The following is a 17,927-nucleotide window of genomic DNA, read 5'->3' as shown; positions in this document are numbered from 1 at the left end:
GTCAACTCACTGCATCTGATCAACACGTCAACTCACTGCATCTGATCAACACGTCAACTCACTGCATCTGATCAACACATCAACTCACTGCATCTGATCAACACGTCAACTCACTGCAAGAATCCATCAATATAGAGACTGTGGAAGTTTTCCAACGGGCACCTGAGGCTGGTCCCCTTTAGAATAAAGGAACAGCCATCTCCAGCTTCCCAGTTTTCCCTCCAAATGTTGTACAGGCCCGATCCACATTCAGTGAGGTTAAATGACACTCTGGGATGAGACAGCATCCGATATGGCCTCGTCTTATCAACTTGATTTTGTGTTACACACAATGGAACTGAGAAACAGTTTCAACACCCAGAAGATGCCATGATTTATGTGAAAACCAAAATCCTTCAAGATATCCAATTAGTGAAGTAAAAAAAAACAACCCAACTTAGGCCATGCTAAAATGGACCTCTCTGGTGAGTAAACACTTAGATTGACTGACAGTAACAAACTATTCCCACCTTACTGGACGACTATGTCAAAGAAACTAAATAATATAATATGGTCATTAAAATTCCATATTTATAAGCTATAAGCTATAAATACAGTCAATTCTATGCAAGTTGAATAAAAAAATAGGAACAAAGCAACTGGATTTCTATTCTGTAGTTGGAGAAGTTTCTCTTCCCATCTGGGGAGCTTTCTCAATTCAGAACTGGAGTGTGTGGAGTTCAAAGCTTTAAACTGCATGAGATGCTCTGTTTATGCAGCTCCATTCACATGCAGATTAATTAATCACTGCCACTGAATCCGCTAACAGGAACAACAACTTGGCAGGAGCACAGGCAGAACACCTCAGGCCGATGGTAACAGCAGCCCTCTGCAGGGCCAAGCCGCCTCCTTTACAAGCTCCAACATCTGTCAGCCAGGACCAAAACATTACCTTTTTTAGGATGTGGATTAAAGGAACTGCTGCATCATTTAACAGTGGAGAGATTTTCTACACCATAAAAGGGATGTGTTTAACATTTTCATTCCATATGGCAACCATTTCAAAACATGAGCATAACTGACATCGTAGGTCTTCTGTAAAGATCCCATGATTTGTGCCATAATTAATTTTTCTGTACTTATGCATGTTTTCACTTTCTTTCATTCTTTTTTTTAAATCTTTGTTAGTTTTACGTTTTGATTCGATTCTGCTTTACCTTTCCATGTATTTATGTCCTCCCCTCCTTTGTGCATAAGACTAAGTTTCTTCTCTTATTTACTTTTTGCTGACTATAATCACTGTCAGTTATATAATGGTATAGTGTTAACAGAGGAGCTGCGATGGAGCAGCTGTAAGATGTTCAGACATGCCGAAGTGTCATGTTCTGCTTAAATGCATGTTACACTTTGCTTTATAGTGCAATAAATTACAAAAGAAAAAGAAACAAACATTGCTTTAGCTGAGGACACACCCACTGAATATATAAATGTCTTTACTTTAACAACTATTTGGGAATCATAAGCCTATTTCACACCAGCCATTTTGACTTGAAGGAGCTGGGAAAGCGCAGATGTTTCAGCAGGGGCTGCGGGCCACTACCTCAGCTGGTGGTTCTGTAAAAAGCTTACAAGCAGGACTTCTTCTAAATGGAACGCAGCCCTCGTTAGAACACACCTGCACCCTCTGTTTTGTTTGCAAAGCGAGTGTGCAAACACACTGCAGGTTAGAGGAGCTCTGAAATCTATTTTTTTTAATGCCAGGAAGTGAATCAGCCGCCAATCAGGCAAGGACACAAGAAATAATCATTCACTTATAAAAGAAAAAAAAGAAAGAAAAAAAAAAGGTTTGAGCAAACTGGATAGATTTGGCACCATTGGACAGATATGAAAACACCTTTAATTTGACACCATGATAATCCTGACGAAAACTACCGGAGTTATAAATTATGGGATTTTTAGGATTTTAAAATGAGCACATCCAGCTCATCCTGTAGAAAAGATCATAAAGAACAACTGAGTGAATAAACTAACTTTTCACTTCCCTTATGCAAACTGGGCAGTGTTTTTGGTGGAGTTGATCGCCGATCTGACGCTCGCTGGACGCTGATCGCAGGTAGATTCGCAGGTGTTTTCATTTCGTGTAGCTGTAGAACTTTATTTGTTTATATATGTGTAAACAAGCTAAGGAGATCACTGGGTTTTCGCTTGAGCTTCACTGAATTTCAATCCGCTGATGATGGATTGGGTTGGTGACGCGATGAAACGCGGAACAGAACAGTCATGTGACGCGTTCCGCCTAGAACCATGTTCCTGAACGAATTATCCACAAGGTTTTGGTGCTGAAACACTGTTTTTTGATTTTGCCATCACTACTGCTCATCATTAGTTTGAACGTTGGGTGGCGTAAAGTGCACCAAATATGTCCCTTTTGGCTTTCCATACATTTTACCTGTTGGGCTTACCTGGAACAGTGGACGGGCTGAAGAAGTCCTGTGGCAGCACTTTGTGGCTGATCATGGTCCAGGAGAGGGTTCTGAGGTCTAGCAGGTGGGTCAGGACACTGCTGAGGGTCGGGATTCTCAGAGTGCCATCGTGATGCAGCAGCAGGGACCTGAGCCGGGTCAGCTGGGTGACACCTGCCAACAGGTGAGGGGCCGTACAGGTGAGCTGCACGTTACACAGGCTGAGCTGCCTCAGCTGCTGGCTCAGAGGGAGCAGGAAGTCCAGGTCCAGCAGCGGCGTGGCACAGGAAGTGATGGACAGGTGGTGCAGGTGGTGCAACCGTTTTACCTCCTGGGCCCGGAGCCGTCCGTCTCTCCAGCCGTCCAGTCGCAGGACGTGGAGCCGCGGGAGCCAGGAGCAGAGCCGGTCCAGGTCTTTGCTCCTACCCGCACGCAGGCACACCCTGCTCACCTGGCGCTGGGCCAGGCTGCGCCGGAAGGAGCGGTCGTACCGGGCCAGGTCCTGCAGAACCACACTGAAGCCCCGCCAGAGGCTGCGGGACTCGTCGACCAGCTGTCTGAAGTGGACACACGTGCAGCGGAGGCTCAGCTTGTCCCTCCAGGACAGGAGGCTGAAGACCCGGAGCCACAGTTCATCAGGAAGCTGCGGTGCCGAGCACATCATCAGGACCTACAGCCCGCTCCGGTCGACTGACATCCGGTCTGCGCTGCTTCCTGCTCACACGCTGCACTCTGACGTCAGACCTACGTCTTACACAGGAAAGCGGAGCGCATGCGCACGAGAGGCGTTCCTAAATAAACTTTATTAAATCAACAGAACATACAGGTCTGCATACAAGAACAATCATTAGAGGAAAAAAAAAGAGAAACAGAACAATGGAAGAAAAATGCAGTCATATTACAGGATGCTATATTAAAATAAGTATAAGCATGTAAGACAGGTAGGTGTCCCCTACTGGTTTCCTCCACTCTGGTTGGTTTGGTACAGAAGTTGGTAAAAGTTTATGTCACAAAGTGTCTGAGATTGAGGATCTAAGTGACTCCATGGTTTGAGCATTTAATAAGAAATCTGATATCCAGTTTGCTTTGTAAGGTAAACCCTCATTATTCATATTTCTGTTTTGGATATGACTCATTCATCTGTGTATGAGATGGGTAATGAAATAAATTTTACCCATGAGCGATGTTTGTTACGACTTCTGTAGTACAGTTAGTCCGCCCAGCCTAGTGGGGACTATAATGGAAAAGTTCTGGGAGTGCAACTTGTAAGGGCAGACTAACACATTTTTCATTTGTATTTATTTAATTATTTTTTACCATTCTTATACAGATCACTGTTGGTAATTACAGCCTAAATCCTTGTGGCTGTCAGATCTGTCCCATTTTAGTGGTGTTCACGAATGAAGGTTACTGTGTTATCTTACTTGCAGTGTTTTACCACGTGCTGTACGGTCAGGTCTTCTGGTAATATTTCAGCGTAAACTGAGGAGTAGAAGATTGGCACTGTATGAAATCAATAGGACTAAAGTGACAGCTTCTGGTGGTGTTAATATATATTACATCTTAAAACTCTCCAGTGGGTCAGTTATTTTTGTATTAAATCTGAAGTTTCGTTGTGACGCAGGGTATAAACAAATTGGATAAACACATTATATATACATTACATGCACATGTATGTACATATACAGAAAATGTTTCACAGAGATACCAAATCTGGAGCAAATAGCATCAGTTTTACAGCCTTTCTGTTACTTAAGGTAGATAGTGTTCAAAAATAGATTTGAATTTACTTTTTAAGAGAGCTGAAAGAAGGTTTGGACTTTAGCACTTTACATTTATGAATATACAGTGACTATAAAAAGTATTCAACCCTTGGATGTTTAACCCTTTTATTGTAAATATAAATCAATCAAAGTCAATATAAATTGGCCTTTTTGACAACAAAAACAACCCTCTTCAATTTCAAAGTAAAACCAAATTTTTTACAAAGCAGTGCCAATTAAATAAAAATATGTCATGAAAAATAAGTGACTGCTTAAATATTCACCCCCTTTATAGTGACTTGTTATTCAACTCAGAGAAAAAATTAAAGTCAAAATGGACACAAAAGGATAGCCAAGACTCTAAATATCCCAGGAGTTCTGTTAAATCCATCATCAGAAATAGAAGGAATATAGGACACGTGTAAATCTACCAAGAGCAGACTGTCCTCACAAACTGAGTGACCGTGAAGAAGGAGAACAGTGAGAGAGGCCACCAAGACACCTGGGAGCTCTCTGAAGGAGTTAAAGCTTCAGCAGGTCAGATGGGAGAGACTGAGCTCCAACAGCTGCTGCCCGGGTTCTTCACCAGTCTGAGCTTTATGGGAAAAATCTTGACTAGAGTTTAGCTAACCCTAGTCAGGATTTAATGAGTTTTCTTTAACAGTAGCTTTTTAAAAGCCACATTGGATATATTGCTTTAATCTATAAGTAAAGACTTTGCTACGGTCATCTATCTATCTATCTATCTATCTATCTATCTATCTATCTATCTATCTATCTATCTATCTATCTATCTATCTATCTATCTATCTATCTATCTATCTATCTATCTATCTATCTATCTATCTATCTATCTATCTATCTATCTATCTATCTATCTATCTATCTATCTATCAACCTACCTACCAATCATGTCCTCATAGTTACGTTATTCAGCTATATATTTAATTTTTGCTCTCATTGTGTACGATAAACTGTGTAATTCATGATTGTCTTTTTTGTTAATGTGGTCCTTGATCACTCCATCTGCTGCAACTTCTGCTTTTCCCATCGTTCTCAGTGGTATTAGAAGTCCGCCATGCTGTTGGGTGGGGGTGCTTGCTGCTTGACAGCAGTGAGCTCCCACCTTGTCTTTAGTCAGGAAGTAAAGGAGAGCATTGAGCCATGCATTGAATGAAGCTAAAGGCCTTGTGATTTTATAGCACATTGACACTGTCGTCATGGTGTGACAGGGGACTTTTCTAGTCACTTTCAGCACAAGAAAGATGGTTCTTGTAACGTGGAAGGGGAAGAAGCACAGGGCAAAGAGCAGGGTGATGGTGATGATGGTCTTAATAGATTTTCGTCTTCGACTGGCATATGGAGAACGAGCACCAAGGAACACGGATATCTCTCCATCCTTCTCCATTGCCCTCAACAATCCATTACTTCCTCTTCTGTGCATTTCAGAGATATCCGTGCCTCTTTTGTCCAAACTTTCATTGCCTCCATTTCTCAGACCTTTGTGGGATGATGGCCGGGAATGCAGAGTCCTAAATATGGTCAGAACCACATGTGAGTAACACCAAGCAATTATAGAAAAGGGTACAAAAAATCCCAGCAAATGGAGTGTGATTCCATACGGAACATAGTCAAGAAACTCCTTATCTATGGCATCATCCCAACAGTTCTGGTACTCCTCATTGACATGTCCCAAATTTCCATAGCTGGCATTGTTTTCTGAGGCTATGTCATGGCTTGTGTTGTCAATTGTTCCACTTCCATTGCTTCCAAACCCTGCTAATCTGGTCAAATGACCAGTCTGGGCAAATCGAAAAATAGGGCAAGTCAAAGCAAACACTACAATCCAAACCAGTACACAAGTGCACTTGACAGCTTTCTTGGTTTCCAACGTGATCACTTTCATGGGGTGGCAGATACCGAGGTATCTGTGGACAGAGATGCAGGTGAGAAAGAAGATGGAGCAGTAGAGGTTGAAGTAGAAAAGAAAACGGACGAGGCGGCACATGAAGTCCCCAAAGACCCAGCGGTCCCGCATGATGTAGCTAGCCACAAGAAATGGCAGAGACAGACCATACATAAAGTCCGTAGAGGCTAAATTGACCATGTATATCAGAGAGGCATTCCAGCGCTTGGTCTGACGGAAGGAACGGTAGAGAACCACAAAGTTCAGAGTGATGCTAAAGATGAACGTGAAAGAGTAACAAATTGGAAGGAAGATGTACTTATATGATTCATCTATGTTGCAAGATGAACTTGTGGGAGTAGGGGAGGAGGAGGGAGAGAGGGAGCCAAGGACATCATGGAGTATGGCTCCAGTGACGTTGGGAGGAATTCTTTGTTTAGATGACATAGTGACAGTTGAAGTTATTTTCCACAAACGAAGAACCTGAAGAGGGCAGTATCCTAAACAGTTGGGATTCTTGCTGGGTTTTCTTTATCCATTCCTGCAAATCTGTGCAATCTTGATTTCAGATGGTGTTTACCATGAATGGGTGTTGACCTAGGAAAAGAGACAGACATTAGTCAGTAAACGTTGTGACCAGAGACACTGCTCATAGGACTGTTTTTGACATGTGCCATAAGGAGTGTGTCACATCTAGCTGATGTGCATTACTGAATTTCTCTTTGCCAATAGCCCAGTATAACAAAATAATATTTGACAGCAATACTGTGCACTAGTCCAAAGTATAGCAGGGTAATCGTGTCACAATGAGTAACTTTTAACATCAACCATCTTTTGTCTTTGTTGTTTAGTGCATTTCTGGCTCCTAATCATGATTCTTTTGCCCATAAGCTAAACTGTGTACATTAATTCTAAGGCCCACTTCCTGCTCAATGATGACCCTATAATGATGTTAACCCTCCTGAAGCCCTCAAGAGAGAGAGAGAGAGAGAGACAAAGAGAGGTAGAGAAGCCCTTGTAATTCTTACAAAGAGTACTGTTTGTCATTAATTAGGGCCATACCTCAGATAATTCAAGCTGTTTTAAAAGCAGAGGTGGTGCAAATAAGTACTAATGGTGCAATGATTTCATAAGTATTTCCTCTACTTGACCTAAAAAAAGCAATTGTGGCTGACTTCAACAATTATATTTCTTTCTTTTTTTGTTTCTGAATGCCAGAAGGTTGGAATTTTGAAAAATTATAGTTTTGTGGCATGTCTGTGATTTATAAACAATTTGTTTGAACGCAGCCTCAATGCAGAAATGTACACTTTGGTTTATAGCAACACAAAACCACATTCTGGCCACATTTCAGAGGCATGGCTGAGAAAGAAAAGGGTTCAGGTCCTGGACTGGCCCGCCTGCCTGCAGTCCGGACCTCTTTATGCTAAAGAAAATGCGGAAACGCTTGAAACAAAAAATGCCATGAAAAGAACCATGTAGCATCCATCCATCCATCCATCCATCCATCCATCCATCCATCCATCCATCCATCCATCCATCCATCCATCCATCCATCCATCCATCCTCTGACGCTTGTTCCAGAGTCAGGTCTTGGGGGCAGCAGCTTGATCAGGGATCATCTCCTTCCACAGCCACCTCTTCCAGCTCTTCCAGGAGGATTCCAAGGTGTTTTCAGGCCAGCTGAGAGACATAGTCTCTCCAGTGTGTCCTAGGTCTTCCTCATGGGTCTCTTCCCAGTTGGACATCCCCGGAACACTGCACTAGGGAGGCATCCAGGGGGCATCCATACCAGATGCCTGAACCACCTCAACTGGCTCCTCTCGATTTGGTGGAGCAGTGGCTCTACTTCAAGTCTCTGTCAGATAACTAAACTTCTCACCCTGTCTCTAAAGGAGAGCCCAGCTACCCTGCAGAGAAAACTCATTTCGACCGCCTGTATCTGTGATCTGATTCTTTCGATCACAACCCAAAGTTCATAACCATGGGTGAGGGTAGGAATGTAGACCGACTGTATGAATTGTTAAATGATTCAAAACTTGTTTGCAGGAAGTATGGGACAAAACACCTAACTTAAACACCGTATTTTGCTGTATTTCATGCAGGAACATCTTTAAAGTGATGTGAGAAGAAATGGCAACATTGGTATTAGTGGTATTAGCCTTTATGGCCTTAGTTTTTATGTTTTAGTTGTAATTATTTCTTTGGACCAGTGTGCAGTGTGGGGTGTCCATGCCTTGGCCAAAGTGAAGCTGACTGAAAAACTGTTGATGACTGAGGATGACCAGTCCTAACACAGCAGTTACAGTCAAAATGAAGCCTTTACTGGTTGGAGATAAAAATCTGCTTTTATTTGATCATGCAGGTCCAAATGGCAAGCGCCGGTGCTTTCCCTTGTCTGTTTGCTGGGTCTTTGCTCCATCTGTTTGACCTCCTGTTGCATGCTGCTGATTTGTACTGCTTGTTTACCTTCCTGTGTAAAGGGGATGCTGCTGATTCAGGCCCTTTTTACCCCATTAACTCAGCAATAAGTAACCACATTTCCCCACTGTCCCTTGATGCGTCTTCTGTTCACTCCACTCAACTATAAAGCAGAGATGTCAAAGTCCCAGATTTGTCTCCTGTCTCAGAAACATCCTGTCTTATTAACAAAATGGATTGATTAAGCAAACAAATTTGTGTTTTTATCTCACTATTTTGCCACATATGTAGTATTCTGAAATTCTTCAATATAAGTCAAAACAAGAAGAACTGAAACATATGTTGTAAAAAGTTGCAGACCGCTTGAAGAATTCAAAGGAAAAGACAAAGATTTAATAAAACAAAAAGCTGGCGAGGCAGCAACTATGTACAAAGGAAAACTAAATCACAAGAAAACAAAAAAAGCTGACTTGACAGCAAAATGACAAAAAATATTAGGAACCGAGGAGCACACGAGGAGTAGAGCGGGGAACATACCAGAGTATCGTACTAAGGACAGAATGAAATCCAGGAGTCTAAATATGCAGAGTGGAATGAGGTGAATAGCTGCAGCTGAGACGAATGAGAACAGGGAACAGGTGTGAGATGAGAGACAAGACTGAGGAAAAAGAACTGGCAGACAGTGCAGAGAAACACGGGGAACAGAACTGAACACAAGAGCTAAAAAAACAACAACAGGAAAACATGGAAAATAATCATAGTAACAAAACCCTAAACCTTACATAAGAAACACCAAAAACCTCACAGATCCTGATAATGACATGTTCACAATGTGTTCCTGTTACAGCCATTACTTATTTGCTTGAAAGGTGAAAGGTTACAATATACTTCGGTTTTAGTATTGCGTATGCTATGTTGCCGTGGGGTAACCATCTAAATGTTTTTATGTCATTTTAACCTCTAAGTGACATGCAACTGTGTTTTGTGTGCACAGCTTGCAGAACTGTATTCCTGGCTGTGCACATTAATTGGTTGCCTCCCTCCGCCCACATCAAACCCACCTCAGCCTGCTTTGTACTCATCTTCACAGCTGCCATGTTTCTGATCTAACCAGCTGGATCACTCTTTAGAAATGTAGACAGGCAGATTTGGACCATTTTTTAAATAATCATGACTTGTCATATGTACGATTTTTAGACTTGGACATCTGGAGCCTCGAATGTTTTCTTTTAGAGGATTGCTCCGTGCTGGCGTTACAACTGTAAGGCTAGAATTACAGAAATAAACTAGGTTTTCAGATGCCTGCAACAACTCTGCAAACATGTTGAGAGAAATTTTGTGACGTGATTTTCTTGTGAAAATGTTCAAAACTCAAGCAACAGAACTGCAACCCTCTGCGACTCACCGTAGGAATTGAATGTTTTGAGACATTTTGGAGTCTCCCTGGCTTCGTAGGGTCATTAACTTTTATTATTATGGTTTATGTTTAAGGTATACTGTATATTTTTATACCATAAATAAACAAGAACCTCTGGCTGAGTAAAATCCAGTCCTGTAGATAAGATTTCAGCTCTTTAAATTAAAATTCATGAACTTATTTAAAGGTTTTTCAGCACTTTTATTTATCGTTTTCTTGCTTATAGTTTTAGTTTTGGTGTTTAGGCACAAGGTTTATTGGTTTTAAAGCCTCCAATCAAATGTTTTTTCTTAACAGCCTAAATGCACTTTAGACCAAATGAATAAAGCGATTGAACCTCAGGACACCGTCAGCCTCCGTGTTTTATGCATTTTTGACTTTAGCTTATCCTTAACAAAATCATTTCTTGTTTAAAACTGACTTCTTGTTGGTATTGATCTGGAATAAAAACAGCTGTTTGGTGTCTGAAAACGTCAGGATTAGTTTATTGTTTGTGGGGGAAATGGAGCAACTCATAAATACCTGCATCACCACAATCTGTTGTTAGAAAGAGAGCTTACCAGAACCAGCAAGGAGGTTCATTCCCTCTGACCCCGGGTCCAGATGTTACCCGCCTGATTACTCACAAACCAAAAACACAAAAACCAAATCCCAGTGGTTTAAAATTCAGCTCCGGTACTGAGCAGCAGCAGCTGGGTCAGGGAACATTCACACTGTTGGACACTTCATCTCATTCTGCTGCTTCTCTGAACAGTCTCAGCCGTTTCCTTGGCGACCCGGTCCCTCCCCCCTGTCCCTCAGTGCATGTCATCCACGTCTTCTTCTGCACTTTGCCTCTGTGAGCCCGTGTTTTTCTAACCTGTCGAGGTCGGCTGATCGTGTGCCATGATCACAAATAACCACATGTACAGCGTGTGTTTACGTACGTTTGAGATGCTCCCTTGATTAAAACCCACAGGGAGATTCTGAAGTCAGGTTCTCTGTAAAAGTTATAAACTGTTAATGTCTCACCTCTTGTGGATTGCTCCTTGAACGACATCAGTTTGGAGACATAATTTAACAGAACTGACGAGCTAGCGGCTAGTCTGAACACAGCTAGGACCAAAGTGGATTGTTGTCAAACTGCTCTAAATGGTGAACCACATAAATCTAATATGAACTGTTTAATGTCTCAGAATGGTGAATTTATATTGTTATCACAATGTTAAACATTAATATCAAACATCGCAAGTTTCTCTATCACTGTGCAGCCCTGGTATGAATGGTGTGTTTAAGAAACAAATTGAAGAGTTGGTCTATAGATCCTCAAGCAGCCTTTTTCTAACCCGATCTGGGCTTAATGAAGTCTGCGGACTCAAAACAGGGTCAAAGTTAAGTCATAAGGTGAAAAAAACAAAAAACAAAGACAAGTTAAAAAAAGATAAAGATATAAATAAATAAAAATAAGATAAAGAAGGTAACAATTAGGTAAAGATAAAATATATGTTTAATTGACCCAAAGGAAATGTGTGACACATTCATGACAATAATGCACACAAATACAAGATAAGAAACAACATGCTAAAATACTTTAAAAAAGAGAAAACAATTATTTAATCACTTTATTTAATAATTGTTGTTTAGTGTGTTAACAGCAGAAAGAAAAATGGCTTCTTGTAATGGTTTATTTTGAAAATTGGGACCTGAATCTCTTTCCTGATTGCAGCAAATGAAACAGAGTTAATCATTTCAAATCATCTGTGCTTCTCTACATACAGATGTGTTGTGTAAAGTCTAAGGATAAAGATGTTCCTTTATCCCAACAATCCCTTTAAAGCTTTATTAATAGTTTAGATTTTAATTCAACAGGTAGGCTGTTGTACCATATCAGTATGCCATATTGCACCACACTGTCTAAAATCAGAATTTCACAGCTCAAACTATAGAGTCTAAGCCTCCACATGAAATACAACCTCTGCTGAGGCCTGGATCAAAGGTTTTCAACATGAATATCACACCTAAGTCAAATGTCCACATGTAGAAACCTGATTTTTTTTGACACGCTTTGAAGAAACATCCATTTTCTTTACCCACTTTTCCGTGCAGGGCTGCTGGGGAGCTGGTGTCTAGCTCCACGAGTCACCGTGTGTGAGGAGGGGGACACCTTGGACAGGTCTCCAGTGCATCACGGGGACACAGAGACAGATGAGACAACCACTCACACCAAGGGACAATTTAGAGTTACCAATTGACCTAACATGCATGGTTTTAAGTTGTTTTTTCTTTTGTGATTAAATCATAAATGTGGGGGCAGCAGCCAAGGTGGGTATGATGTGGGTGGAGGCAGGAGACAAAATAATGTGCGCAGCCTAGAATGTAGTTTTACAAGATGTGAACACAATAATAAGCTGTGGTTTTCAAAAACTGGTCTTGCAAAACTTAACCGCACAGCTCGCTGGTCACAAACACTAAGAAGTCAGTGAGACTGCAGCTGAAAGTTCACAGGTTTTCTCTCACAACTGGTCTCCAACAGCCGCAGCCCGGCGAGATCTTTGCTGAAGAGGAAAGACTGAGCTGCAGCACTGGTTGAAATGTTTCAGTGAAGTTCATCTGGACTGGCGTGAACGCTCACAGGGACATGAGGTCCTGAACCTCCAGCAGCATGGCATCCTGCTCCGTCCTCAGCTGGTCTCGAATGTGGAGCCGACCCACCAGCTCTGAGCTTCTGTCTGACAGGGACACACAAAGAAACAAAGATGGAGCTTAAAGCACCTCACAGTCCGAGCCGAACATCAGGGTTCTAACAGTTTTAAAGACTTTTCAGACAGTTTTGGAGTTATTTTCTACATCCAAACATCTGTAATTTTACTGTCATTTCCTGTTTGTGCAGTTATCTTGTTTTATTATCTGTATGTTTATGTAAACATTTTTTCTTGTCAATAAAAACCAGTGGCTAATTGTTGTGCCTGAATGATCCTATGCTGTTGGGGACAATTGTCCCTGATAGGGACTCCCAGGGCAGAGTAGTAACCCACACCTGGCTTGTTATCTAGGACCATAGTCCCACTCTGGCACCAGGTCTGGCTCAGCCCAATAAACCTTCCTGTGGGTCCAACACCTGCAGGAGGGGTCATGCTATGGGTGACAGCTGAAGGTTGGGGGCCATGACACTCTGACCCCAGCTCACCAAAGCTGGCTCTTGGGACATGGAATGTCACCTCTCTGGTGGGGAAGGAGCCTGAACTTGTGTATGAGGTTGAGAGGTATGGACTAAATATAATCAGGCTCTCCTCAACACACAGTTTAGGTTCTGAAACCAATCTTCTTCAGAGGGGCTGGACCTTATTCCACTCTGGAGCTGCTCATAGTGAGAGACACAGGGCTGGTGTGGGGCTACTTATACCCCCCCCCCCCAGCTAGGCACCTATGAGTTTTCCCCAGTAGATGAGAGGGTAGCTTCCCTGTGCCTTCGAGTGGGGGACAAGCTCAAGCTGTTGTTTGTGGCTACGACGCACCGAACGCCAGTTCAGAGTACCCAGCCTTCTTGGAGTTGATCTTGTGGCTTTATACTTATACTTAATATAATTATATTTAAAAAGGATGTCTCTTTCGTTCGTAAAGGTTAAAGGCTGCCATCATACCGGCTCGGTGGCGCCGGTGTGATGGCAGCCTCACTTCTGTCAGCCCGCCCCAGGGCAGCTGTAGATGACCACCATCAGTGTGTGAATGGGTGGATGAATGGGTGAAAGAGTAAATGTAGTGTAAAGCACTTCGGGGTCCTTGGACTAGATAAAGCTCTATACAAGTGCAGGCCATTTACCATTTACATGCAGAAATAAAAAAAGAGGAATTTCACAGGATGTTTAATCAGAGGTGCTCCTAAATTAGGTAGTGGGGAATAAAGACCTTGTGTTTGGCAGGTTGTTCCTGAGCATTTATTAGGTTCAGTGGTCAGATATGAAGGTAGGAGTGAAGCAGAGGATGGCCTTTCATCCATTAATGTTAGACATGGAATACATTCTATTATTGTAAACGAATGAAGTGAGCCATTTCATACCATACGCATGCGTTTCATAACATAATTACTGGAAACAGAAACATCAGGGGCTTGGAAGAAATTAGAGGCTTATTTATTAAATATTCTCTGATGTACAGACGTACTAATGAAGTAAATCTAATATGAACTGTTTAATGTCTTAGAAAATTCAACGAAATATGAAAAACGTATGCCATCTGTCCATGTCTACATCATCAGTTTGATCTGGTTCTGATGGAGTCCTGTTACACAATCCTTACTGCGTCTAACTTCAGCTTCTTAGTGGTGCGCAGCAGGAGTATGGCTTAGTGGATTCAAGTATTTCATGTGCTGAAAATTATGTGAGTAAAATAGAAAGATTTCTATTTAATATTAAAATCCTTTATGAACTTAATGAACAATCAAATGAAACTATACCCCTGAATAAAACTGTTTGTAGGTAAATTTCAGTTAAAACCCCAACATTTAATCAGTCAGCAACTGCTTTAAGATGACGGCAAATATATATTTTTGTTAAATGTTCCAGCACCAGGAGAACTATAAGGCATAAATGTTCCAGTCTGATTTGTCTTTCTGAGATATATGGTGATTAACAGATGCAAACACGCAGCAAACAGCTAAACGCACTGCAAACACACGAATGATACAAACTACAAAACACACAAAAACCCCCAGAAACAAATGCAACAGAAAAATGCTGCAATCACAGAAAATAGACAGAGGAAAAAAAACGAACAACCAATAAAACAAATAGATATTCGTGCTCCAATATCCACGGTTAAACCAACTTCACCGCAGTCCATATGACTTGGCGGCCCCCCTGTGGTTTGGTGCTCTTGTGTTTAGTGGAGTGAGTTTGCAGCTTTTCTTACTTGCAGTTGTTTTCAGAGGTTTCACTGTTTTTGGTGTTTGTAGCATTATTCTTTTGCATTGGTTTTGTTTTGTTCTGTCTATTTTCTGTGACTGAAGCATGTTTTTTGAAGCATTTTTCTGTTGCATTTGATGTGTTATAGAGTTTGGATCATTCATGTGTTTGTGACGCGTTTAGCCGTTTGCAGCTGTCGGCAACCGTAGAGATATTTTAAACAGAATCAGTAAAGAGGATGTGATTTTTCCTGACAAATTGATAAACTCAAATGTCAGACTTTCTCAGAGTGTGTAAGAACCAAAAGGCTGAATATAGGTAGACCTCATGATTGTAGGTGGGGTTTAAAGCCCCACATCACTTGTGGACAAACTCTAGTTCCAAATATACAACATGGCGGCTTCCATAAAACACTCCTTGCTGGCTTCAAACCCCAACAACAGGAGAAAGCGGAACAGTTGGTCTACCAGTAAAACATGTCTATGGTAGGAGCCCCGGAACATAAAGTACCTTGGATGTCCTTGCTGAGAGATGCACAGAGTTCATTCAGCTCCTTCACATTAAAAGCCTGCAGCTCATGGAGCTCCAGATGTTTCCTCTGGACGGCAGGTTCTCGACCAGCTGCAGGCTGACAACAGAAGAACATTTTACACAATCATTAACTCCCTAAAGTAACAACAAAACCTTTTCTATTGTCGACTATTGCTCCTTTCCTGTTACTTACACAAAAATGTTATCTCAGGAAATGTCACACAGAAGATTAAGCAATCCAGAAAAATATATCTGAACATGTTAAATAAGCATGTAGATCAAGAGATGGACTTGTTGGTCAGCGGATCTTAGTTCCTGTGTTTCTATATTGTCTGGTAAAGTTTATCTGTAGTCATTCTGCTGTAACACTCATTTTATGAAGCTCCTGGTTACATTCTGATGGTTATTTTAAACCTGTAATAACTGCTCTCTAAGTGGCATGACCTGCTGTTCTAGTCGGGTCATTTAATACGACTCTGATGTGTCAGGTGTTCAGATCGTATGTGTGCATACAGCGTGTATGAGAACACATGTAGTTGGTTTTAAGCTGTGGTCCATTGTCAACAAACGGTATCCTGGTAATTCTTTGGGATTTTTCCACACATGGTCTATATTACTTGGTTTAGTTGTTTGTTGTCCTGCTGTTTGACATAGTGCATCTTAATTTGTATTCTGAAGCAGCTGGACTAATTAAAGGCTCCCTCTGCTGTTGGATTATATGAGAGGACAGTTTGACCTCTGACCCTCAGTTCCTTACTGGGATAAAACAAAAAACAACAAAGATCTGTGAGGCACAGTTCATTAGATAATACAGTGATTGAAACAGGATTTGAATATATTGTGATATTTTCACAATTAAGTTCCAAAATATCTCATTATTATTATTTTTTGGTCATATGGCCCAGCCCTGACTAACAGATGTGTGGTCTCACCGGTGTTCTGTGGTCTGCACTGAGTCGGTCTCTGAGGTTCCTCAGAGCGCTCCTGAAGCCTCTCGACTTTGGTTTCTCAGGCTTGGCCGGATGCTGGGGGTTGTTCTGAATCTGAGAAGCCCCTCTCTGTCAGGAAGACAGATTTTCACCGATACATTAACACTGCCACAGGTCGGTTTTTTTACATCCTGAATCTAGATAGTAGGGCTGCTACCGATGAGTTGGTGCTCTTCTTGTTGCACGCGCCTCCTTTCTTTTCTTCCCCATCTTCCTCTTCACTCTCACTTTCACTGTTGTTGATGAAGCAGAGCTGGAGATTCATCTGTGTCTGTAGGCTGGAAGATAACCAACAGGTCAGCAAGATAACCAACAAGTCAACAAGATAAACAACAGGTCAGCAAGATAACCAACAATGCAGACCATCCACTTCCTTTTATGCCAGAGTTTTTAAATAAGATCATCTTATGATCAGAAATGATGGAGTTGTAGCCATTTTGGTCAAACCTTGAAAATAACAGTATGAGATTCACGCTCAGAGTATGTGTTGAGGTCGACTTTCAGCCACTACCACATCAGATTTTAGCACAGTGTGTAAAATTGACAGTTTTAGTCACTTTTTGTGTTGGGTAATGTTGATTAGCTGTGGTGGCTGTGTACATCCAGTGATTACTTTCTGAGAGTTTCATTAAAATTCATCCAGTGGTTCATGAGATACACAAATGATGAAAACACGTGGGCAAAAATGATTGACTACAGCAGGAGATAAAAAAAACATGTTTTTTAACCAGAAGTTAAAAAAGTGGTTTGGTTTTTACCTCATCCTACAGCTCGTGCCTCATTGGGCATTTTGTTGCACTGTAGCCACACAATGTCTTAATTAGGTCTAAATTTGATCTCAATTTATTCTCTTTTTATGTCTCCAATCCATCACAGTTTAGTTTCATATGTCGCCAAACCCTCTCAAAGTTGTCTCACATTTCTGTCTATTTGTCTCAGAAACTTCGTAAACTAAAAGTTGAACATAATTGAGGCAAGTTGGGAGGAAAAATACAGAACAAGCATTTTTACACAACATGCTGTAATACTGATTACTATATTATGAGTCATAAAATAAATCCATCTGCAGAATTATGACCAGTCATTTAGATCATAATAATCAAGTCAAGGTTTGGCTTTGGTTAAGAAATTAATAAATATGAAATTTATGAAGTCTCAAATAAATATCTAACAAACTATGTTTTGAACTATGAACTATGTTTTGTTCATTTTCTTTAGGTTTTAATATTTTCCTGTTTAAAATTTTCCCTACGTACTTTTTAAACAATTAATTTCTGCATATTTTGTGCGATTTTGGCCGTTTGTATATCAAAACGTTCAGCTCATTAAGGAGGTGGCTGCTGTGACTATTTACCCCTAGAAATGCACGGCGATCTCTTGAACTCCTTCCAAAACATTATTATCTTTGAATTCTGCTTCAGCATATTTGCTCTGTTTTTGTCTTCTTACTCTCCTGTTTGCTACTGTTCTGCTCCTGTTAGCTACTGTTCTGCTCCTTTCAGGTACTGTTATGCTCTTTGTAGCTACTGTTCTGCTCCTTTCAGCTACTGTTCTGCTCTTTGTAGCTACTGTTCTGCTC

General features: G+C 41.2%; 3 protein-coding genes across 4 annotated transcripts in view; all 3 read right to left on the bottom strand.

The window, feature by feature from the left end:
* LOC108242271 overlaps positions 1-3,601 on the bottom strand; it is a 9,705-nt gene extending 6,104 nt beyond the window's left edge. The window contains exon 1 of the mRNA XM_017427016.3: positions 2,442-3,601. Coding sequence (XP_017282505.2) covers positions 2,442-3,105 — 664 coding nt within the window. The 5' untranslated portion in view covers positions 3,106-3,601. The remainder of the gene's footprint in view (positions 1-2,441) is intronic.
* A 1,506-nt stretch (positions 3,602-5,107) lies between these two features.
* LOC108242279 (P2Y purinoceptor 3-like) lies at positions 5,108-6,696 on the bottom strand. The gene has a single exon (XM_017427024.3). It carries the CDS (start codon positions 6,555-6,557, stop codon positions 5,133-5,135), a length of 1,425 nt encoding a protein of 474 aa, XP_017282513.1. The 5' UTR covers positions 6,558-6,696; the 3' UTR covers positions 5,108-5,132.
* Positions 6,697-11,416: 4,720 nt separating this feature from the next.
* Positions 11,417-17,927, bottom strand: part of si:dkey-6n21.12 (schwannomin-interacting protein 1) — a 13,439-nt gene continuing 6,928 nt past the window's right edge. For both annotated transcript variants that reach the window (XM_017427008.3, XM_017427007.3), the window contains exons 4-7: positions 16,506-16,626; positions 16,292-16,417; positions 15,339-15,456; positions 11,417-12,656 (exon numbers count right to left, since the gene is read on the bottom strand). In XM_017427008.3, the coding sequence (XP_017282497.1) occupies positions 12,556-12,656; positions 15,339-15,456; positions 16,292-16,417; positions 16,506-16,626 (466 nt within the window). In that variant the 3' untranslated portion in view covers positions 11,417-12,555. The remainder of the gene's footprint in view (positions 12,657-15,338; positions 15,457-16,291; positions 16,418-16,505; positions 16,627-17,927) is intronic.

The sequence above is a fragment of the Kryptolebias marmoratus genome, linkage group LG7 (genome assembly GCF_001649575.2).
Source record: "Kryptolebias marmoratus isolate JLee-2015 linkage group LG7, ASM164957v2, whole genome shotgun sequence".
Taxonomy (NCBI): Eukaryota; Metazoa; Chordata; class Actinopteri; order Cyprinodontiformes; family Rivulidae; genus Kryptolebias; species Kryptolebias marmoratus.
This window is presented reverse-complemented; position numbering and strand designations above follow the sequence as displayed.

Bases quoted from the DNA above. Each gene is read 5' to 3' on its own strand.
- LOC108242279 (XM_017427024.3), bottom strand. From the start codon at position 6,557: ATGTCATCTAAACAAAGAATTCCTCCCAACGTCACTGGAGCCATACTC.